This window comes from Sinohyriopsis cumingii, chromosome 12 (genome assembly GCF_028554795.1).
Source record: "Sinohyriopsis cumingii isolate HCF-2022 chromosome 12, ASM2855479v2, whole genome shotgun sequence".
NCBI classification, from domain to species: domain Eukaryota; kingdom Metazoa; phylum Mollusca; class Bivalvia; order Unionida; family Unionidae; genus Sinohyriopsis; species Sinohyriopsis cumingii.
Genome location: NC_142972.1, coordinates 26,179,289 through 26,205,105, shown reverse-complemented (window position 1 = coordinate 26,205,105; position 25,817 = coordinate 26,179,289). Strand labels below are relative to the sequence as shown.

Genomic DNA, 25,817 nt, shown 5'->3' with positions numbered 1-25,817 from the left:
GGATTAGAACATGGTATTTTCATGGCTTTTACCCAAGTTAGCATCTATTTTGCATTAAGTAGGTATGCATGGTTCTTTAGTAAAAGGAATAAGCAATGAAAGTGAAGTGCACTGTGCACAGTACAATGAGAACAGGTACGAGTGACTGTTGCAACTCACTTGTCCCAGGGATGAGAATCTGAGAAATTTTGTCCCAATCTCTGTGCCATTTAAAAAGTAAAAGGGCATTTTGTATTAGTAACACTATGACAACCCTATTAATCCTTGAATACTATAAATATGTCTGTCTCACCTGTTTTACATTTAAACACATACCCATATAGAAAAGTCCAGCTTTAGCCAGCACCTGTGGTTTCTGGTTAAGTTGGGAAGGCCAGGAACTGTATGTAGCAAGTCGAGTTGATTCCAGGTTCCAGTCCTGATACTTAGCTTGCCTTTGCTGGAGAGCATTGGAACTTGCAAGAGCGATTTGTCCACGAGCATCTGGTGGGTTCAGATGAGCCGCTTGGGCAACATTACCAGAAAAATTACCATAACTGACACTTTGTGTTCTTTGTGCACTCTGAATCTGCTGTTTAAAATGCTCACCAGTTACTTGATATTGAGTTAAGCTGACTGGCCTAGATGGCTCTTCAATTGGAATATTCCCCATGTTATGTACACCAAGTGCAAAAGCACAATCTGGACTAAGCTTTTTATGTTCAGTTGCAACATTATCATGAGGAGTCCAACCACTGATTACATTATGACAGAAAGCACACTGAGCTCTATCTCCAATACCAGTATACAAAAAACCATTCTTTGCCAAATCTCGGGCACTTACAGCTGCATTTGCTGGCCAATTATGGAACGTTTCCAGACGCCTCCTTTCAGACCGAAACTCAAGATATGGATTGTGCACTGGACCAATATCATATCCATTACTGGTGGCATGTACTTCCTCAGGAGTTGGACTTTGTAACAAGGATTGGGACAAGGTTTCTGAACCTGTATAGTTCTCCTGGTGTGAATAACCATGACCTTCAAATACGGACCCATGGGACGATTCATGTGAGTTACTTTCACCTTCAGATACTGACTCGTAAGATGACAACCTTGTCCTCAGATATGGAGGCAATTCACTGTCATCTGTTGGGTTAGTCACAGGTTGGTTCCGATCTGACAAGCTGTGAGGACGGAAATCCGCTGATCCAATTGGCTGCACATGCTGAGCCTCTGATGAACTGAAACGATTACGTCCACTTGGGTTTGTATAGCTAAAGTTTCCACAGTTATTCCCCCCTGTGGGTCCTGGGGCATCTACTGCCAACAGAGGAGTATCAGTAACAACATCAGATGGCAGGTCCGACATGACTTTAAAATCAGTTAATTCTTTATACTTCTTATACCTGATTAAAGAGAACTATAAAAGAAGAAAAAAAATTAAATTTAATACTTCTGCAGTGATGTATGATATAATGCAAACTAAAATGTTTCATTGAGCAGGGTTCATTTCTAGGCTGCACCCTTGTGGCAATGACCCTTTTATCTTTCTTTCACAAATGCCCACTCAACAGCACCATGAGTGCATAAAAGAGACCAAAGTAAAATATAGAAAATGTAATGAATAGAAGATGAAATCTTCAGTGAAAACAGGTCTATATTTATTTCCAGACTAGTGTACTGGGAGCATTAAAAAAATGAAGACTCAGAAGTCCAAACTAAATCCTAGAGGGGAAATAGTTACTCAGGCTTCAAGTCCCAGCATGGTAGGCTGAGAACGTGGCAGTGATCACAAGTACTCAAGTCACTGATTCATAGCATTATATACTCTGATTCAGCTGCTGCTTAGTCAGACCAAAACAGTTTCAGTGTATTCCCTAGGGGTAAAAGACTGAGAGTCTAAAATCCCCTTGGTGTCAGAACTGGTGGTCAGACTGGGTAAAAAACAAACTTTGGTATCAAAACTGGGGGGGGGGGGGTAGAATTAAAATTGTGGTGGTCATTGAAACCTAGATGAGAATAAAGGGAAACAATGAGTTTGCTACATTTTCTTTATCAAATAAAATAACTGTGTCCTGGTTGTTTCAGCAGACATGTAAACCTTATTGCAGCAGTATTCTCAACTGATTTCAAAATTTATGAGTCACCCGACCCTTGATCCCAAAATCTTGAGAGTCAAAATGAAAATCTCAAAAGTCAAGACTGAAATATCAAAGTTATCTGTTTTTGACAGTCATAAGCTTGTAGTGAGGACTGTTCATTATTCATCAAGCTAACTGATATTTAAGATTTCTTGCTTACTGTGGAATAAAGTGGAACACTTGCACTGTAACAGTATTTTGTAAGAAATGTACGGATAAACAGTGAGACAGGCATGGCCATTACTGAGTTTTGTACAAGTATTTCTTTGTGCAATTTGCTAAGTCAACCATACTGTTGCAAGGGAGGCTACCCAATACAAAATGTCAAGGATAATTCCTGACAAACATTCCTACCAAAGCTTGATCAAAACTTGATTAGCTGTTCAAGAGAAGTTGAAAAAGAGTTTTATGTCTGGTTCCTATGGAAGCTGCAAAATTAATAGAGGAGCAATCCCTCAGATAATTCCAATAAAGGATTTCCTGTCAAACCTTTGGTTACTAAATCTAAAATGAAATCCAGATACAAATCAAACATGGACAAGCCAATTATCCAGATTTTGCCTCAACAATCATATTTCTGTAGTTTTTGCTTTAATTCTGAAAGTCCTTATTTTAAGGGTCATTTTCGTAAGACTTGTGTAAAAATCATAAGGGTTCGCAGGTCTGTGAGATATGTTAGAGTGGAAATGAACTTCTAGAACAAAAAATCATTTGGTGAAGGGCCTTTACACATATCAGCAAGCTCTACTATCATCAGAATACTTCACTGCCAACATCTGCATCACTGCAAATGGTATGGGCATTCAAACTTTTGTAATATTTGATAAATTATCCCCCTCCATATGAAGATGGTGTTCTAGGTTACTGGCTATTTTGAACATAAGAGTCTGAAAACATTGACAGTGACCTTTTTCTGACATGGTTAAAAGATCTGCTTGTTCCTAATTGTAGGAAAAGATTGCCTGGTGTTACTGGTGACCACAACATTCATATCATCCTGGAAGTCGTTAAGCTGAACAACCCTGTCAGTAGTTCTCAAAAATAGGTAGGGAAGCCTGTACTGGCCCTAAAAAATATTTTATGATGAAGACAATGACACAGTTCTCAATGTATTTTAATAATAATATTAATTAAACATTTTTAAGCCCAAACATTATGATGATCACCAAAATAAATAGTCTAGAATATTTTCATATTCTTTGCTCATGTCTCTTTGTACATCTTTTTATGATCTATCTATTCTACCACAATTGACAATACCATTTTATATACTTTATCAAATAATTAATCTTTAGTTTAAATCTCAAAACACTTGCTTGGTCTCCTCATAATGGGTTCATGGCAAATGTACAGAATGGAAGATATGAGTGAAATGTGACTGTCAGTCACAGGACCAGGTTGATTGGAAGAATACTAATATGGCTTGCCCCATTACATGGAATCATGATGTTTGCCATGTGCATTATTGTTGTTGTTCTAGGGTTTAACACCATTTTTCAGCACAGGATAGGCTATACATGGCGGCCAGTATAATTGGTGGAGGAAGAACCCTGGAAAACCCAGGGAAGAACCACCGACCCATAAGAAGCTATTGGCAGGCTTTCCCATGTACCCATGCTAGCCGAGCCTTGGACTTGAACCCATGCAGACAGAGGTGAGATGGCAGCGATCTGGAATGGTGAGTGCTTTAAACCACTCGGGGCCCTGCCATGTCCATTGTAACACAAGGTATAATGTAAATGAACAGGGTTCTCAACATATTTCCAAACTGAAGAGTCAGTTGACCCTTGACCCCAAAATCTCGAGTCAAAACTGAAATCTCTCTACTCAATTCTTTAGGACAGTCATGAGTCCATAAATGTGATTCTTTGTTCTTGGTGGAAACAAACGATGTTTAAGATTTCTTATCTTGTGCTGAATAATGAGAAATATTTTACAGTATTTTGTAAGAAACATACAATCTCTTTCTAACTATGTGTCACTGTGTGCATATTTTGTATATGAATCAGAGAGAGGATTGTATTATACTTTATCATATTTTCAGCTTCTCAACATGTTCTATTATTAACTGCTAAATCATTTTATATGCAAATATATACCCATACAATTATAACGGTTATATATTATTCAAATATCAAGGATGAACATCACAGAATTGTCAGTTCACTTTCCCACTCATTCTTAAATTTTCTAACAAATTTTGGAGATTGAGTCTTCTCCTCAGTGCTGATACTATCTTTCAGTTTCTTTGGAATCTGAGGGTCAGAAAATTCTTTACCGGTAGGTTGTTTCTAAGACTGAGACAGAGAAGAAAATATACTTCTTTATGCCATTGTGATTTTAAAGTTCATGTGTATGCACTGAGCGTTATGTCCGTTAATTTTATCTGGATGATCCATTAATTAAAACACTTGAGGTTTTAAACATTTAGCTGATTGAAGCAAATTAATTGCTAATAAAACACAATCCCTTGCTGAAAATATGCATCGCGAAAAGCCATATATTCGCATTTTGTCTAAATGATTATGTCTAACTGATTATAATTTAAAGCTCAATCAAAGAAATGCTGATATTTAGTTAGAAATAAATCCTGTGAAGTCATAAATGATTCCGAATTTTTAAACATCCTGCCAAATGAAGCAAATTGCCAATAAAACAACTGAAGTTGTCAAGTTGGTCCATTACTTTGACAACTGGCTTCACAAGCTGCCATAATGATATGCTCCAGTTCTGACCAGATGATAATTATTTATGTCCAAACAAACAGATGATAATATTTGATCAAAAGGCAGTCCATTCATGTCATAATTGTTTCTTCTTCCAGTATCATAAACTTCAAACGTAATCTCAAAACCATCCAACCTAATTCAGTTGCACCTAAGCCTGACCTGACATCAGTGAACAGTCAACTCATATTTATCTTCCATTGGTGCGATATTATTGGCTGCCAAGGTGTAAAATGTTGAGCTGATGTCAATCAGTACCTCCTACAGTAAATTTTTTACAGACAGCGCTTAGTAAGAAACTAAGCTGGAGGCGATTCAAGGATAATTAAGACTGATGCTCCAGCCCAAATCTACGTGCGTGAAAAAGATGCACAAGTTGAAATTTCCACGCATCAAAAAGGGTCATGCAAAAAAACCCGAGGGTATGCATCTATTGAAAACCCTGATGAAACATGTAATGCTCACTGTATCTTGCTTACTCTTCATGTAACAAGACAACACCTCTATTGTGCATTAAATACAATATCAAAATGAGTCTTTACAGTCAAAAACTATTCACCTATTACAGACTATACATGACATCTGGCTATATCAGACCCACCAAACCTGTTATGCCTATTCTCATTACCAATAGGCTTAAACTGTTTCTGCAAGGTATGACCGAGTGTTTCATTAATGTTCAGTTTGATGTAGTTGTACATCAGTAGTGATAACCAGTAGGGGGAACCATATTTCAGGGCATGATTTATATGTAAACACTCCACAATTCTTTCTCTTGTATCAAACTGGTAATTGGACAGCAAAAATAACTACCAACAGTGAGACCAGAGACATGGCTTTAAATATACCTTTGATCGATTTTATATTTTGAGGCTCAGGCATTAGTTCATCACATCAGTCAAATATTCTGAAAATGATAAAATCAATACAGTGCTGGATATAAATGTTATTTTAATAAGTGCAGTATACAAAGATCGTTTAATGAATACTTAATTGATTTTTGAGAGAAAAAAGCAATAATTAGTAGAATCTTGCATGTGGGGTGATGCAGCAATGTAATAGGAAGTGCATATTTCAACACTGCTGCACTCAAGAAAGTGATTGGAGTCATGTTTTTCTCTGGTCTCTTCTACTGCAATTTAGTTGTCTCCTTATTTTGCAGATAAATGAATTTTTACATAACTTGAATGACTAATATATGTCAACTTTTACATAACTAGACAAGATATTAGGGAAGAATACATGTGATAGTAGAAAACCCATTTCATTGAAGATGAAACACAAAAAAGGTAATAATAATAATAATTTATCTAAAGAAGGTAGCATAGCTTGAGATACAAACACTGATTTCACAGTGTAGCCCATAAAAAAATACAAGTTTTTCTTAAGCACATTTCACAATTTCATCACTTAATTTTTCTCTCACACTGACCCTTTCTGTTTCTATCTTGCACACACATGCAGATGAAACATATCTACATCAAAGAACTTTAAATATTTTCCTACTTTTTGCAACCATTCTTAACCCCTTCAATATTTAAATTCATTTTGAAAATATATGCTGGACCTATAGAAATCCATTCTTCCTGTGTGTGTTGATTGCTAACTGATGATGGCACTTTTCTCAAACAGCAAGCTGCCTAGGAGCTGTTTGTCTCAGAGAATTGTATCAGTTATTTGATAATATCAAATAAACTATCTGTACGAGTTGCAAGGAAATATAATTGTAATTCAATATCATCAGAATACAAATGTAATACAGTCTAAAGTCTACACCATGAGCATCTAAGTGCTGTCTTTAAACAGAATTAATAAATATTAGTATGGTGAGTGTAAAGTGCAAAAAGGACTGGTCCTTTTCATGAAAAGGGCATATCTTCTGTGAAAAGACCCAGTATATTTTTACTAACACTAACAGTATCTATTATCATTTATATTCAACAAATGAAATTATTCTGTACGTCATTTTGCATAGCATTTTTGATATATCTTTTTTAATATAAAGTGTTTAAAATGGGTCTGCTAAAAGGACGTTACGTTTATACCAATATTTTTAATATAAATTTCTATTTCATGAATGAAATTTGTGTTTTTAAAACTCATTTTCCACAGCATTTAATATATCTTTTTTTATAAAGTGTTTAAAAAGGATTCTTTTCACTAAATGGACCATCTTTGCGAAAAGGATTTAGCTTCTGCGAAGAAAAAAAGTTTTTATTAACAGTATCAATCAATATTTCTAGTCCACAAATGAAATCATTTTGTGTAATAACTCATCTAATATATCTTTTTTTAATATAAAGTGTTAAAAATGGCCCTTTTTGTGAAACAAGTCCTGTTTCATGAAATGGACTAATATTTTCAATCTATATTTCAATTTCAGGAATGAAATTAACTTGTGCAGCGACTCATGTCACATAGCATTAAATATTTCTTTTTTAATATAAAGTGGAAAGGTAATAACATCTCGAGGAAGAAGACAAGGAAGTATACATTTCACTGATAATAAAAGAAGGGTAAGAAAGTTTTGAGTATGCACCTGATAGCAGGGACAATAAAATACAAAAAAATCATTTTAAATTCATATTTAATTTATGGACTTGCCTATCAACCACCCACCTCAGGTGATGAAGATTTTTGTTTATCATAGACTTAGCAACAATATTATACAGGATGTATTGAAAACAAAACCAAAGAAGTCTTAATGGCTTACTATTGAGGGTTCAGTTATAATTAGATTTACAATTACCTGCTTTTTAAACATCAAAGTGCAGTGAGTGACTACTGACACACCTGAAATTACATCACTGGGTCTTTTTCCTTGAAGGTAACTCCTTTTTGTGAAAAGAACCCATTTTGCTAAAAGAATACATTTTTAAAACTTCATATTAAAAAGGATATATTAAATGCGATGTCAAATGAGTTACAACAGAAAACAATTTCATTTATCAAAAAGAAATACTGACTGAAACCGTTAGTCAAAGTGTACTAAGTCCTTTGCACAGGAGGTATGGAGTCCTTTTCGCACGTCATACCCACCCATATTTATATTAACTTATTTTAATCCAGAACTAGAAGAACATTTTAAAACTTCATTGTCGTGAACAACGAAACACATTTCATCAATGTTTCTTTATATCACTATCTTCAATTGAAAGATTAAAGTGTTTTATCTGTTTTGTTTATATTATGGGTATTCTTTTTTTCATCATTTATATTTTACCTGGAAAATCAGTGCAAGGAATTTACCATGAAATAAATAAATGTGCTTTCTATTCATAAGATTGCTGGATAATATTGAAATTAAACTCTTTATGAAAGAAAAGAGTTAGCACTTACTGTTTGCCATGCAAGTAATAATGCCCAAAACGTGTTGTTTTGTAGCACCAACACAAATTACGTGATACGCCTTACACTGTAGGACTAGATTTGTTTTAAAAATGTCAACAATTAAAACATTTGAAATTTGCTAAAATCAAACAATATAAATTAGTCGTACTACCCAAAATAATTCGCATTCTATCAAGAAAGTTTGCAAGGTGCAAATTCTTTTTCGTTAGTTACAATTAAAAAGTCACTGGTTATCCCTGGTTCTACAATATAAGGCATAGCACACGTTGGTTTTGTTTTAGTGCTATGTCTTACTATCCAAATAGCGGCCTTGTATAGTGTGTTCCAATGTTGTTGACATCAGAATGAGTAGTCAAAGTTTCAGGAATATCTCACACATTTGGCATTATATATCGACACTCTTCCACTAATTTATGCATAATTAATATACTTACTAAGCCACCTTTATCCTGGCGGAATGAAAATATGACACTAGAAAATGGACGCATTTTCATGTTCCTCTGACATACATTTGAATTTGCTGCAATGCGATGGTAGTTGAGGTATGCCGAAGTTATATTTAAGTAGGTTCATGTGGCGGATATGTTTCCTGAACGAAACAAAACCCTGCTTTAAAGTTCCAATAGGCATAATATATCTGTAATGGTTTCGTTAAAGAATAATATTTCAACTGAACCCAATTTTGGCATTCCCGGCTTTCATCGCTTTCCAATCAACTCAAATGCAGGCTAACAAAACTTGAAAACAGGTCCATTTGTTTTGTGAGAATTTGATTTTATTAGAGAAAAGACATCAGATTAAGTCTGACTAAAACATCATGACTTTACTTTGTAGAAAAAAATTGCTGTTATTTTAGTTGATGGTTGTGTGAGATAGTCCTGAATATCGACTCTTATTACGATGTTAGTCGACATCAAAACACACTACACACCACTGTTAGTTAGGCAGCAAGACCCTGATGCCCAAAACATAAATATCAGCATCACGGTCTTACATGTAGGACTAGACTAGAGAGACATCTTTCATCAGATTCCTTAAATTAGGTTGAGATTCCTAAGCTATGCAGATCGTTACAAACGCGTTAGCAAAAACCATCAAAAGATGATGTTCACTGGTTCCTTGGAACTAGACATGTTATAAAATCTAGCAATAACAACATAACTAGAGTGCGCTTCAATCGAGCTGAGTGCCACCATCTTTCTATTTTTGTACAGAGAAGGTACCCCTCTTTATGGGGTTACCATTCTTTTAAGATTGACCGGATAATTTCATGAATAGCAGGAACATTTTACGTGATAAACTGCTCAAATGTTATTGGTAAGAATTTGATACAACTCAGAGATTATTTTCATGAAAAGTCCACAAAACATGTGGATCATGGATGGTTTCACGCGGGAGAGGTTTTATGTATCTAAATAGAGAAATGTGCCAAGAATATTGTGGTAATTATCTTCGTTTCATGGGAATTGGGTTGTATTATAACATACCCTCCGTCTCATCTTTAACTGGAAATGTATGTCAGTTCTCTCTTTTGAGCACCTAGTAGAGGTAACAAAATTTCTACTGCTACCTGTAACTAGCAGTTTGTTTTATTATTACTGGTACAAGATATTATAAAACCTGCTTGATACCTTTGGATATAAAATTAATGTAGTAATAAAAAAAGATTAATACAAACTTATACTTGTATCTTTACAGACGAGATGTGATTATTTTCTGTTTGAAGAATAAGCCCCCCCCCCCCCCGTAATAATTCAAAACAAACTTTTGAAGTTTTAAAGGTTACTCACAGATCAGGCTGTTGTAGCATCCATATACCCTGCAAATACATCTTCATTTGTCTGTGATTTTATTGTTATTTTACACTGTTTAAAAAATAAGTTAATAGTGTTATGACAAAAAATGCCAGCACAATCAAACTATGCAATAAAGCAAATGGAAAATAAAATAAATAAAAATAAAAAGTATATACAGTACTGTATTGAACTTTTTACAGGAAATATTAAAGAAAAATAAATATTTTATGTACACTTTCAGTCATAAAAACAATATTTTTTAGATGAATTTGTCTAAACAAATTCTAATACATGTAGACATTTAAAAGGAATAAATACCTGTATTGTCTTGTTACACTCCTTACTGACTTCTTTTGAAAAGGAGGCAGATGTTACCAATCTCTTTTGGATTTCACTTTTACATGAATAAAAACAAGCTTTACACATAATATGGCTTTTGGATTGGACATACACTCATATTGTAAATTTTGAGTAATTAAAGCTGCAAATTCTGGATTGGCCGAGGCACATTTCCCCAAAATTTCCACATACATTTGTAAATTACGACTCAAGAACAGTCTGGTTATATTCTCTAGTAACTGCTGCATTAATTAACCCCAAAAACCTTTTAATTACTGGATTTGTTTTCAATATATACTGTACAAAAAATGGTCAGTTACGGATCACTACCATCTTACCTCTGTCTGCATGGGTTCCAGTCTCGGATTCAGCCAACGTGGGTATGTGAGAAAGCTTGCCAGTAGGTCGGTGGTTATTTCTGGGGTGTTCCCGGGTTCTTCCCCCACCATTAATACTGGCTGCCATGTATAGCCTATCGGCTATTGGACCGAAAATAAGACAATTCGGCCCAACTTAAAAGACAATTCGGCCCAACTCGAAAGACAATTCAGCCCAATTTTATAATACAACTGACAATAGTTTTAACAAGCATTTATTTTTAACATATATTTTGACAATTCTTATATAATATGTTTTACCGTATAGTTCAAAATCCTTGCATTAGGTAACTTAATTATTCATTCTCATTTTAATTAGTTTGTTGTTGTTGTTGTTGTTCTAGGGTTTAACACCATTTTTCAGCACAAGATAGGCCATATATGGTGGTCAGTATAACTGGTGGAGGAAGAACCCTGGAAAACCCAGGAAAGAACCACCGACCCACGAGAAGCTACTGGCAGGCTTTCCCATAATTAGTTTGTAAAGTAGAATAGGTTGAGAATAAAATTTGAAACATTTGGTGAACTAGATAAATGTTTTCTGAAGTTATAATGGTTAGGAGCTTTCTGATATCTTTAAGGAAAACTGTCCCAAAGACAAATATTACTGTGAAGAAAGGACGTCTGATAAAAAGAAGTATAGTAGAGATGGACGTGATGCTTTGGGAGCTACGTAGACAATAATGAGATGTATCATATCTCCTGTGGAAGAAGGTCGATTTTGTTGGCACTTGCCCACTTGGTCTCAAAACCTTAATTCTCAAGCAAAATACATACGTTACAAGAGATCTTCTCGTATTTGAACGTATTTGTTATGATTTACAAATAAAATGATATCGGGAAAATGGTTGAAAATTGCATAATTAGGTATTTTGCGATAATTTCACATAAATTTAATTCAGAACATTATTCCGTTTTGCTATTATGAGTTACGAAAAAGACATATAAATGTGCACAACGTAAGATGCATCTTTACCAAGATTTCTCGTATTTTAAATTTCATTTAAATTGATAATAATGAATATTCAAAACACCAAAAACATTTTAAGTTGTCAAATTAATACCATTCTAATCATAACAGTTTCCGATTCAAAACATAAGCACGAAAGTTTACAATGTGTATGCCTTTTTAGTCACTCCAAAAATATAACGTATATGAAGCAGTGTTACAATCTGAAGCCTAAAATCAAATATATTAGTATAATATCTCATGTACGGTATCGCTACTCTTAGAAAAATGTAAGCGTATTCTGTAGAATATTAGCTGTTAAGTATTATTTGATAAATCAATATAGATAATTTGACCAAACGACTTAAATTGAGAATGTCGTGCAGATGCATATATTTTTTAGCATACAAAAATAAATGTATTTAAGTATTTTAATTAGAAAGCGCAATATATGTTAGTTTGTGTTCTCTCTCTCTCTCTCTCACACAGACACACACACACATATACATATATATATATATATATATCTTGCATAGTATCTACTTGTTCTTTGAAGAAAAATATCTTTATACAACTATCGCAAAGTTGGGCCGATTTGTCTTTCGATTTGGGCCGAATTGTCTTTTAAGTTGGGCCGAATTGTCTTATTTTCGGTCCAAGTTGGGCCGAATTGTCTTTGGGCCGATCTATAAGTCAGCCTATCGTGTGCTGAAAAATGGCGTTAAACCCTACAACAACAAAAAAAAGCTCACTTTTTGGTTGTTTGCACTTGCTATGAGAAAAAACTATGAAAATGAGTATACTTTATTGCTAATTTTTTATTTCTGATGCATTGACCTTCTCAAAAATACCATATTTATTAACCTGATGAAATTTTAAATCTGGCCTGTTATCCCTACAAATCGAAAGTGGGCTGGGTGGAGTGGATAACTGGATATAACTGGCCAAGACCGGACTTCATGAACAATAAAATAACTCGTTTACCAAGCCGTTGTCGTTATAATTCCGTACTGATTTCAAGAGAAAGCCCTCTTTCCACACATAGGAAATTCCTAGTACGATTTTATTCCCAAGAAAAGTATTGTTTCCTTCCTCGTCAAAAGGATACTTCTGTTTGTAGGTAACGAAATATTTACGCCTAACATCAGTGTCTAGTGACGCACTTCCGTTACAAGCACCGGAAGTCGACAGCCAGAACCATGCCAAAGGTATAGGACTCTCGGTACTAATTCCACTCCAATGGTAAACATATGGAAACACTATCATATTCAAAATTCAATAACTTAAAATTTATGGGTGCTGATAATGACACCTATAATTTTTCGTGCACATCTAACCTTGGTGCAAGCTTATGTGTGGAGAACACCATATGACCCGCGGCAATTTGTTTACATACATGTGCATGAAACGCGTGTTATTGATTCTGCACCAAATGAATCAGGTGCTACTTTCAGAATTGAGTACTCCTGAGTCAAGCCTGTAAAAATGCTAAAATTGCATCAGTAGAAATTTGTCAATATTTTTTTTTACATTACATATAGGATAAGCTCTCAAAAGATATTTTTCCTAAAATTTTAATTTTCATTATTAACGAATTATGGACCACCAAACCTGTAAATACTCTATTATTTCTTACCCATTTCTAGACTGGTTCGCAGTTCTTCCGTATAATTAATACCGTGTGTCCTATAACGGTACCAATTGCGCAAGTCCAGGTGGGCGGAGCTTAATGTGTAGGAACATTGTATTCAGAATTAAAGAACAACACTAGCTGTGATTGGTGCATTATGTAAGAGTTGTACTTTCTGTTTGGCTTTAAAAAAAGTTGAGCCTCTTGGCAATATGTGAGTTTGTGTTAATTTCTATCTAGATTATATTTTGTATTTTTTATGATTTTTTTAAAATATGGTACACATGGCTGAAAATGTGCTTGTTGTGACTAGGTAACTCTTACCCCTGTCTAGTTCCAGTAGAGTTATCTCTCTTAAATGCAATGGAGTACCTGGTTATGTCATTGTCAAATTGACAATCTAGCATTATTCTATATGACAGTGTGTGACATGCATGCCCAAGTAGGACAGAAAGTATATTTATTTCACAAAACATTAGCATTGAGGTATATGGAAAAACAATTGGTACCGTGATACCCAAACGTCCACACTGGGAACCAATTCAAGAGTAATTTCCCTTTATTTACAATTGTATAAAGAAGAAAAACAACAACAAAAGAGCTAATAAATCTATTACCCATGTGTCTTCAAGTAAAGTGAAATGACAATATTTCATTGTGCACGGAGTACTGCAATGTTAGCTGATTTTCTTTTTTTTCTCACGGCTAAAGCGAAGGCATGTGAAAATCTCTCTCTCTCTCTCTCTCTCTCTCTCTCTCTCTCTCTCTCTCATATATTTGATATTTCAGTGCAACATGACAAAATCATCACATAACGGTTCCTACGTTTACAGACAAAATTTGTTTGCAAAACATTAAACCTCAATTTGGAGCTATCATTGTTCATGTTAAATTTTCCAATAGTAAGTAAAAACTGATTTTTTTATTAATAAATATGACATCAACAGTGACTCATTCACACACATACACACACACACGCACGCACACGCCACGCACACACACACACAGAACAACAGTGAATCTCTCTCTCTCTCTCTCTCGTTTAGGTACATTCTCGATAGGAATTCAATAATCGCAAGAGTTACCGCACCTTACAGAGCGTATTGTGCCTGCACAAAATTCAGGTGACATTAAGCGTCATTTTGGAATGCTCGATTAATAATGGTAAACTCTGACGTCGAACAAACAACTCTTAGTACAATGGACGTAATTATATTTCATATTGCAGGCTTCCTTACATCATACTCACATCGAACTAACTCCACTGGTTTCAGAATGTTTAATTTTTTTTTTTTATAAGTCTCGCATTCAGATCTCAGAAGAAATGTCATAGTGTAGGATCCCTATAGCCCTATACAAATTCAAGACTGTTATTTATTTATTTATTTAAATCCTGTACCCAAAATATGTGGCATAAGAGCATAGTAGTGAAAGGGGTCACCCTACGGACAATGGGAATTAGCATTACAGGGACCCCTGGGTCACTCTACGGACAAGGGAAATTTAACATGGAGAAAAATCGTGGGTCACTCTACGGACAAGGGGAATTAACATGGAGAAAATCGTGGGTCACTCTACGGACAAGGGGAATTTAACATGGCAATAAATCGTGGGTCACTCTACGGACAAGGGGAATTTAACATGGGATTTTTTTTTTAAAAATTTTTTTAAAAAAAGGGGTAGGCAATTCAAAGACTATCTCTTTTCGAGAAATATGGCTGGCCCTGAAAAGGGCCTTTGGGTTTTCTTCTTCTTCTTCTTCTTCTAATTTCTCCTTTTCCTCCACCAACTTCTTATTTTATCTCCAACACTCTTTCTCTTCTTTTTTTTCTCCTTCTCTTCTTTCTTCTCTTCCTCCTCTTCTTTCTTCCTCTTCTCATTTTCCTCTTCTTTTTCAATTTTTTCATTCCATTCTCTCATCCTTATCCTTTCCTCTTCATCCTCCTTTTCCTCCTTTATTTCTTTCAACAGATCACTAATGATTACCTTCATTTTTCGTAAATTGTTTATCTCCATCTTCACTCTATGGGGACTATATGAGTAGTGATCCTCGTTTAGGTTAACCAACATTTGCTCAAACATTCCTAAATTGTCCATCACGTTTTGCAATTTTTCCATTTTGTTAAGGTGGTTTGATGCCATCTTCTTTTTATTCTTTGCAGAATGGTTTGAACAACTAATACTGTGGGTTCTTATACGAAAAGCGCGAACGTGAAGGAAAACATCCCCTAAAAACATAAAATGGATCTTACCTAGATCATGACCCAACAACGCGCGGACGTGAAGGAAAACATCCCCCTACTTTCTCATTTCATATAATATAACCCTAACTATACTCTCCACATTTGCTAAGAAACCCATAATCTACTATTCACACAAACTTACCTGAGCTCTTACTAACACACAAACACATACACTTCTACTATTAATAAAGAGTTAGTGTTTATTTTCACACTACTCTACCTACACACATTGGCAAATTAATAGTTATTTCTTTTCTAGAGTATTGGGTAGCCCTGAAAAGGGCTGTTTTTTTTTTTTTTAAACTCCAGATGCACCTATCTAATGGTTGCACCTTCCTGGCCTTGCGCCGCACACGCATCTTCTTCCCCAGTCTTCTTTCACCTTTCTTCTGGGGAGCGCAGAGGGAGGATGGTTCGCTTCAGCACCCCAATCCTCTGTTTCAGGAATATTAAATGACATCCTCTCTTCTCTTTTCTTTTCCTCTTCTTCCCTCTGTCTTCTCTCCTCTTCTTCCTTCTTTATTCTTGCTTCTTCTACTATAGCCTCCGCTGATAGTTCGTTTACTATCCGCCTGGCATATTCCAGGTGCATCTGGAGTTCTAACAGTTTCACTATTCTGCTAGTCATTCTTCTGGCTGTGTTGATCAATCAACAAGGGTAGCTGGACTGCCCAACGAGTTTCAATTTATACTGAAAGCGCGGACGTGAAGGAAAACATCCCCCTAAAAACATAAAATTTATCTTACCTAGATCATGACCTAAAAAACAACAACAACGCGCGGACCTAAAAGAAACACTCGCTCACTTTTTTATGCTACCCATCACTATTATAAATTTTTTTATAAATCACTTCAATAGACTATCCACATACACAAAACAATCCAATCTAACCCCTAATATACACCTCAAACAGCCCAAAAAACAAACATCATTTTAATCTACTATCCACACCAACCTACTTTATCACTTATAAACACAATCTCACTAACACATACCCTCAAAATGTTTATAAAGAGTTAGTGTTTATTTTCACACTACTCTACCTTTACTCATTGGCAAATCGATCGTTATTTCTTTTCTAGAGTATTGGGTAGCCCTGAAAAGGGCTGTTTTTTGTTTTGTTATGGCATTCTTTTTAGTTTCTAAGAATGCGATGTCCTCTGAGGATAGACTTTCTGGCGATAGGTCTGCTTCTTCGGAAAGAGAAGAAGAATTCTTTGGTGTCGATACGACAATCGACAAAGCCTCTGTCAGCTTCAGGTTGCTGCTGTTGCTGTTGTTGTTGCTGCTGTTTTTGAAGTCTGTACTTCTCTGTCCATTCTTCTTTCTCCCTGTTCATTTCTTCTCTGAAGAGCTCTTCTATCAGGTCTTCAGTGATTTTTAACATTCTCACATTCTCTATTTCTTCTGGCTTCGGTATCAGACTGTGTCTGACCCTATGCAAATTCACGTAGGCTTCGTTGAGCTTAGCTAGTTTGGAGCACATCTTCTTAGGAGGATGAGTCGACAATGGATGGCTAGACTGGGAACAACCCGGTTCTTAAAGTGAAAGCGCGGACGTGAAGGAAAACATCCCCCACACGGTTTTCGAGCCGCAACGTTCATGAGAGGGATAGTAAGAAATGAAAGAGCATCAATCCAACATTCTTATAGCTAAACAAACCACAAAGGCATTTTTTTCAAAACACAACATTTTTTATTCAAAAAATCACTTAACACTAAACAACAACATTTTTAACAATAATCCAACACTATAACATCAAACAATTTTTTTCAAATCACAAACATTTTTTTCTTCAATTACAATCTACTTTAAACAAGGCTGACAACGTTGTGAATGAAATTGTGATTTCCACTGTTGGAAATCATTAGGCCATTGATGGACACTACGTTTCCTAGCTTGAGACAAAAGATAAGCATAATGGTCACAAAACCATCGATCTACTTTCACATCGTTTCTAGCAGAAGAACGAGGATCGAAATGAGTCACTAAATGTTCTAAGGAATAGCCCAGGCTGCGATGATGCAGAAAATACACACAATATTGTCCACACACCAAGGAATCTGTGCCTTGTAATTTCACGTTATTGAATCGGGTGGTTTGAGCATTTCTTCTCATAAAGTCGATGATATCGTCTTCCAAAGGCGGCAATCCGTACGAATCGAAATATTCCACACATCCTTCTTGAGGAAAGTAAACGGCTACCCAGTGGGTTCCTGGGAGATGACTATCGTCCGTGTTGATCACGTAAGCTTGATGGTCTTTAGGTTTGCGATGAGGGAGTTCATCTTTAGCACAGACGACGGGATTCCAAGAAGACGTATACGAACTGTGGTTCAAAAGGTAATAAAGTTCCCAGGTATCCATTGTTTTGTGTTTGTTTTCTTCTTCACAGGTAATAATAAGTCGTCAATTCGATCCTGACTTTTTGCTTGAAAATGTCTGACGAATAAACGGTTATTCGTTCTGTTTCCTCACTCTGATTCAGGAGAGCTTCGATACGATGGATCTCTTGAGTGGTTAATGGTGGACAAGAATGTTCACGCAAGTCTTTATACCACTGGTGCAACACGTCTTTGTTCGAGATGAGACTCCAAGCTTCGTCCAGATACTCGTCCAATTTTTCTTCTTGACTCAACATCAGGCATTTATCGTGTTGAATTTGACTGGGATGATCGTTTTGACATCCATAACAATTTTTCTTGATCAATTCCGTCATTTTGTCGACCAAGTGTTTGGCAAAACAGCAGACTAAATGGGCTTCTTGTTCTGGCCATCTCGACTTCATCAGAACTTCTTCGTCTTTGTCTTGAGATTCTTCTCCTTCCACGGTCTCCTTACATTCCATCTCCAAAGTTTCTCCACTAGGTAAAGAGGGATAACAGTCTTCCATGGCTTTCTAATAATCTAGAATGACTTCTCTCAAACTGTTGATTTCTATGGTATTATCGAATTCTGCATACAGGATGACGTTCACCGTTACATCAGGGGCTGGGTCTGCAAACTGAAGTTCCACACGAATCTGGCCTGATTTTATAGGGTGGAAATGTCCCTCGTCGCTGCCTTGGTCTGGAGTGAAATCTAAAGCCCACAAAGCGTAGCCTCCTGCATAATCTTCGTACGTAATACCGTGACTGGTGTTGGTTCCTAACTGGCCAGTGGCTTCGTACAGGGACAAGTACGATCTCAAGTAATTGTTCTGGGTAAACTTAGGCTCAAAGGGCCGGGTACACAAGGTCTTGCCATCGCGACTGACTTCGATTTTCTTCACGTTGAAGTGTTGAAAGTTGAAAGGATTTTGATCGAAGTCTCCATTGAAGGCTGAATTCAGGACCATACCAAGGATTAAACGCTTGGGTAACTGTCCTTGGAACAGATGATCTTCGATTATGGATTGATGGTTACGGGGAATGGTGAACGTTTTCACTTCCACACGTCGTATGGGATACTTGGCAGTCGTTCTGCTCAACGTTTGACTGATGTCATTTCCCACTTTAGGTAACACTTCCACGCGTCGTACGTAGAGTTTGGCCTCCTCGATTTGGCTTTTAGGATTGCCACCAGTAGTAGCATCACCATCAGCCAACAAATGGAAAGCGGCACTGCTCCGATTCAGTCTCAGGCGAACATTGACACCGTTCAGCAAATATTTCTCTTGCAACCACATGTCCAAATGCAAACGATCCATCAGTTCTAAACTCTTTTTGCCTGTGATTCTGTTTCGTCTTTCCTCAAAGCCGTCATTGTCTTTTTCTATTATGTCAAACTTGGTCGCTTCGTCAGGTTCCCATACCACACAAGCATTGAGATGAGTATTCTTGGCATCTATTCCGTACGTCAAGAGATTTTCCAGGTAGGCACGGTAAGGGTAAGTATCCATGCTGCTGCTGACCAGTTTGTTGTTCAAGTACAAGTCCACTGAGCTGAACAAGGAATGCATGAAATTGTTGACGGGAGCTATATTCTCAGTGTTTTCAACTCCATCACCATTCTTATCTAGAACTTTGACTTTCAGGTACAAGTAACTGCTATTCAGATCGATGTAATCTTCGGGCTGTCCTTTGATTTCAAACTCGATGGGAGCGGAATCGGTCAATGAGGAGACGGGATGAAATTCCACCCACTGGGATTCTTGCATCGTCATCATGGTGGGGGGCATGGCAAACAGATCCAGTTCCGTCTTGGAACAGGCGCAAGACTCTCGGTGCATCATTTTTTTGTTGTTGCTGTGTCTCAATAATCGAAAACGTCTAAGTCTCGAACGGTTCTTCTTTTCTTGGCCTTTCTCGCTTGAAGTCTGGTGAAAGGGTGTTTTCTTTGTCGTCGTCTCTTTCTGCCTTGTCCTTGCTGAATGCCTGATTCGGTAGCCTGCAGGGCATTTATAGGTGTGTCTCGTCGGCCTAAAATGTCTTTGCCTGTTTGCAGCAAGACATTTTTGCCTGCCCTCATGAAGGCTTCTTTAGGGTTTTGTTTGTCGATGATGACATTTTGGAGAAATTCTTTGCCTTGTGTCAGTGCCGCATCTTTCAAGGCGTGCAATCCTCGTGTCACCATCGGTTTCAACACCGGGGCCACCGAACGAAAGGCCGATTTTAACATGTCTCCTAAACCGTGTCCTCGCTGTCGAGCCACCCCTCGGTACACTGGATACATGACTTACTTACGAGTCGTGAGAGAACCGTTTTCGAAAATGGAGTTTCACCGTGACTTTTCCTTTGGTGAATGGAATATCTTGTCCCAAATCTCCTTTTATAGTAATGTTGACCGTGTCCAAATACGACTTGCTGACCGGCAAATAGTGAGGATGGACAAATTCGCGGTGGACGTGGTAAGTGTTTCCACCTTCCTCGTCAGCGTTCGTGGCAGAATCCACTTTGAAAGGAATGACACGCAGTAACGGCACGGAGGTGTGTCCCACCACGTTGTATTCCACCACATCGGAATACACGAACATCAAATTCTGTCCTTGGTTCAGTTCTACCGGGGTACGAAAATACTGGCCAAAAGTCTCGTTGTCGTAAATGATGGATAATTCGGGGGGTTTTTTTTGTTGTTCTACTCTCTTCCTCATCTCCATGTCACCACCCAACATGTCGAACAATTCATCACAAAAATAGAAACCCATGATTTTATCCTCAGGAAATTTTATCAGGAAGCGACGAGCTGTTTTGTGGTATTCCAGGGTGACAGTTTTGTTCTTGACATTCTTAAAAGCTTCCCCAAACACGCCATTAAACCTGGTGGTTATGGTGTTGACCAAATGTTGACCACTAAAATAATAACCTGGGGGAACGAACAAGTGATAGATGGTGTAATGTTGTTTTTTTGTGCTAAGGGTTCTATGCTTATATTTGATATTGTCATCCATCCACTTTTGCAGTTGTTCGTCATAAACTTCCACATCAAATTTATTTTGATTGGCAACGACATTGAGGACTTGGGTCGGGTGAATCATTTCTACTAAAGCCACTTCCCAATGGGCTTCGTGATCTAAGGGGATGGCTTGAGGTAATTTGGCCGTGTAACAGCACAACTTGTTGTTGGGAAACACCTCCATGGAACTGTCACTGGGTAAGGTTAAGTAAAATTGGTTTTCGTGACTCATAATTCCAGAGTTCTGTGGCTGTCCGAGGGGTTAGTGGATGTCAGAGGCGTGTCTCCGCCCAAAATGGGGTTCTGGTTGTGGTTGTTGGAGTGGTGACTGGCACTGGCACTGGACACAACGTTCCCGTTCGAGGAGAATTTCAGGGAGGGATTGGGAAGCAGGTAACCGATGCAACTGCTCAATAAAATGGTCCACAATTGTTTGTCTCCTTGTTGCAAACTCAAATTGGCGATGGCTGCCCCGATGACACAATACACCACGAAGATTTGGCAGAAAAAGACGATTTGCGTTTTAGGCACACGTTCTCCACACCACACCCACAAGGGTTGTTTTTGTAAATCTTGCACAGAAGAACTAGGGGAAGAAGGACTGGTCGACGTAGCTGCGTCTGTTGCTGTGTGAAAGGGCATGATGGTCACTTCTTCTTTTTATAGTCGATGACTTGCGAAGCGTCGATCCAAGAATCGAAACTGGGTGGATATCCTTTCCAACGTACTTTGACTTCTTTGACACGTCGTTTGCCCACTTTACGGGTTCTGCGTTCGAGAATGCTTTCGATGTCGTACACGTCGTCTTCTTTTTTGGTGACACGTTGTAACTCGGGCAAATAAAACGTTCCTTTGAGTACTTCTCCGTTCATGTCTTCCAATTTATAGACGGCAGGATGACGGCCATGCACTCGTCCAGTGACGCGAAACAATTCGGTCGTCCAGTTAGGTAAGTAACCTTTGTCGAAAGTGCGTTTGGTTTTGCCAATGCGCACCCAATCTCCTACGGTCAACTCTCCACTTTTCTTGGGGACAGCCCTCGTCGGGGACGTACCGAACAGGCGCTCGAACACCAGCACTTCGTTGTCGGGAGTCACGTCTTGCGGGGCACGTCCGATGCTTCGATGGTAAGATTGGTTGTACGCTTGTACCAGGTGCGGTAAGATGTCGATGTACTTCAGAGTGTGGTAATGCGTAAAATATTTCCACATGCGTTCTTTCAAAGTGCGTTGAAAACGTTCCACGATGCTGGCTTTGGTTTCGGGATTCTCGGTGGTAAAAAAATGAATGTCACGTTTCTTTAATTCTTTTTGGAAAGCTTGGTTCAGAAATTCGGTGCCTTTGTCCGTTTGCCATCGAAGAGGGCGACGACCGCTTTGTTTCAACACCCGTTGCAGGGCTCGCACTAACTCGCTGCTGGATTTGGAAGTCAAGGGCACGACCCAGGCAAATTTGGAAAAGACGTCGATGACACAAAACAAATATTTGTAACCACGATTGTAGCTGGCCAAATGAGAGACATCGGCTAAATCGGCTTGCCATTGATGATCGATGCCTTCCACTCGGGTGCGACTTCTGGCAAACTTGCGTCGAATGGGTTTGTGTAAAGTGTAGGTAGCTTGTTCTTGTAACCATCGTTGCACTTGAGGTAAACGGAGACTTTTCAGTCGCGTTTTGGCAGCACGATACAATTTTTGAACTCCTGCGTAACCTGCAGGATGCGAGGGATCGTAGTAAATGCTGGCTAAGACTTTTTCCATTTTTGTGTTAATAAGTCACCCACTCTTCGGTGATGCTACTTTGGGTGGGTCGAAAGGGTGGTTTGGAAACGGATTTACGTGTCCGATGGGCTACGGGAGTAGAAGTCGAAGGTAGTGGTGGAGGTGGCAATGGAATGGCTTTGGTTTTCTTTTCTTTTTTCACTTCTGGTTTCCCTTCTTTCTTTTTCACTTCTGTCGAAGAAGGCGTGGACATCATCTTTTTAACCCAAGCTTTCATTTCTTCTCGTTGGGGTGTGGGGGACGGGGTCAACAAGGATCCTGCAATCTTACTCGAAATGGGAGCTGCTGACGGTGTTTGAAACACTTCGCGCGTCTCTTCTTCCTCAGGTCTTTGTGGGGTAGCATCTCTGGTGACGGTTGGGGATGACAGTAGTGGTGGTGGTGGTGGTAATGATGGTGCTGGACTTTTCATCAAGGTCTTAAAATCTTTTAGAGTGGGTAGAGCTGTTTCGTCTAAAGCTTTCTGGTGAAAGAGTTGCAGTCTTTGCAAGAGTTGACCATACTTTTGCGATTTTTCTGTTTCGGACAAATCTTGACGATCCATCAAGGACTGCAATTCGTGTTGTAACTGGGACATTTCGCTCAAATTGGGATTGGGAGGTAAATGCGGGGTGCGTTGTTCTTGCCACCGATGGTATTCCATCCATCGTTTGTAAGGCACTAAAGCTAGTTTTCGTCCTTCCATGGGGTTGTCAGGGGTGAATTCTGAGATCTTGGGACTTCCGAAGGCCTTTTTATCTTGCTCCCATCAGTCCTCCCAACATGGTTCCCAAGACTCCTTTTAGTATGGGGCCTAACAAGAGAGGTAAAATGCCTCCACGTTGGACCAACATCTTTTTTTGACGAATGGGAATTTTCTTTTGAACCATTTTCCGAAGAACGTGACGATGTTTGCCTAAGCATTGTTTCTGGTGTTTGGACAAAGGGATCGTGCCTTTCAAAACGTTCAAACAACATTCGCACACGGTATCGATGACCTCTTTGGAGGCTGTTTGAATGAGTTTTTTTCGTAGGGGTGGAGAAGCTTTGGACAGGACAGATAACATGTCCCCATGTTTGGCTAAACGTGGTGGCAGTCCTTTCCTTTTTTTTCCTTGGGGTTTTCTGGAGGGTGACATTTTTTTGCTTGTGGGTTCCGGGACATTCACCGAACAGACACTAACGTCGATGACTTAACGCACACCCTTTTATCTTTTTTTGGGACTATCGCTTTGTCATAAAGGTAACAATGTTTTTCCGAAAATCGCCAAGGAATCCTCCCCTTTGTTGGCGCCTCTTTTTCTTGGAACGACTGTGTCTTTTTTTAGGGTAACGTCGATGCTTGGCTAAGCGCTTTGTCGGATGACGCGTCTGCCTTTGTCTCTTTCTTTTGTGGCTTTTTGGAGGTGACATCTTTTACAAGTTCACTGATACCCCGACTTGGTCACAGGTCTTTTTATACTGGAACGCGTCGCCACTGATTGTCTTTACGTTTTATCAGTTTGAGGACAGGCATGACACGTCGTGCAGGGGTACGTAACGGACTAAATCGAGCCAGTTCTTGTTTGGACAAATCCAGTAAACTTTGTAACATGCCCGATCTTTCTTGGACTTTGATTTTGGGAGAAGGTACTTTGTGAGCAGCAGCCACTGCCGCTAAATTGGAAGGTCCTGCCACTGGGGAAGTTCTTTTGGGGGTCATCAACGGAGAAGTTCTTGGTGTAATCAACGTCTCCAAGTACTCTTCAGTTCCTGGTGACATCAACGGAGAAGTGGACAAACGTGAGGCTGCCGGAGACGCTGTGGCAGGTCGTGGCTTGCGAGTGTAAGGTTGCGTCCTGGCCGAAGTGCCTCTCTTGCGACTAGTTTTCTTCTTCTTCTGTGGACTTTTCTTTTTCTGGGGACTTTTTCTCTGTTTCTTTTTCTGGGGGCTTCTTTTCTTTTTCCGGGGTGATGGTGGTGGTGTCTGGTAAGAGGAGGGTCCTGCCACTGGAGAAGTTCTTCTTGGGGACTTGGTCTTTTTCTTTTTCTTCTTGGGGCTTCGTTGAACTTTTGTCTTAGGGATAACTTTGGGGGCATTAGGATCCCATCTTAAGAGTGAGCGAATGATGACCCCTCCTAGAGTACCGCTCCCTCCAGGTTTCAAAATGATTTGTTTTTTGGTTTGAGTGTCGATGCGGGGATCGGCCAGTTGGACCAAAGCGACTTTGTTTCTATCGAAAAAGCGTTGGGTTTGATGAGGAATCTGAATGATTCCTTGGAGTAATTGACGTGCCGTCACCGTGAACCATCGTAAGACTTCTTTGAGACTAGCTTCTAAGACACGAGCTCGTGTTTGTGGATCTTTTTCTCGGCTGATGCCATACAAGGCACGAATCAATTTGACGGGAAGATGCGACTGAAGGGACGTCATGTTCACACTGTGTGAGACAGACGAAAAAGGGTCTGAGGTTTTTATAGATTTTTTTCATGGGAGGAGTGAAATGAAGTCGAGGACGGAGACGTGTACAGGACAGGCCCTCCGTCTTGGCACCAGTGGTGAAACAAGTGGGTACGAAATCGCAAATCCTCGGGGGTCGTAGGTTTCAAATCGACGAGTAAATAGGCGTGTGGCGTTTGAGTGGCATCGTCGTACGCCTGAGTCAGCCAAGGCGTTCCTAACTGTTTGGCTAAGACTTGCACTTGCGATTTATCTCGAGGGCTTTTAAACAAGACCACGTAATGCGCATTGAGACTGATGGTGCGATGGGCTTTACTTTGTTGAAACAAATTTTGGGTGATGTAAATGACACTGGCATTACGGTGATGCCCTTTGCGCGTGAACCACAATTTAATTTCTTCTTCGTCTTCTCCTAACATGTCGTCGAAAATGACCAAATGGGTTAGACGGGAGTCAGAGACGATGCCATCGTCTTCTTTAGGAATGCCTTCCACAAACACGATGGAATTGCCTTGACTTTCTCGCAAGAGGTTGTACGCCGATTGCCACTCTTTGTAACACCACACGATCCGTTGAGGGGGCCGATCGATCAAATGATGTTTATGTTCGATCAAACGTTTGACGAATTCGGTTTTGCCTGAACCGCTAGGTCCAGCAATGAGCATGTTAAAGGGATGGCGAAGATACAAAGCCTCCCAACTGGCACGA

At 38.7% G+C, this 25,817-nt stretch overlaps 1 protein-coding gene across 1 annotated transcript in view; it reads right to left on the bottom strand.

Moving 5' to 3' along the window:
• The window catches only part of LOC149786128 (putative inhibitor of apoptosis), a 48,460-nt gene extending 35,649 nt beyond the window's left edge, over positions 1 to 12,811 (bottom strand). The window contains exons 1-2 of the mRNA XM_089976463.1: positions 12,646 to 12,811; positions 316 to 1,402 (exon numbers count right to left, since the gene is read on the bottom strand). Of these exons, the coding sequence (XP_089832589.1) occupies positions 316 to 1,351 (1,036 nt within the window). The 5' untranslated portion in view covers positions 1,352 to 1,402; positions 12,646 to 12,811. The remainder of the gene's footprint in view (positions 1 to 315; positions 1,403 to 12,645) is intronic.
• Between the last annotated feature and the right edge of the window lie 13,006 nt (positions 12,812 to 25,817).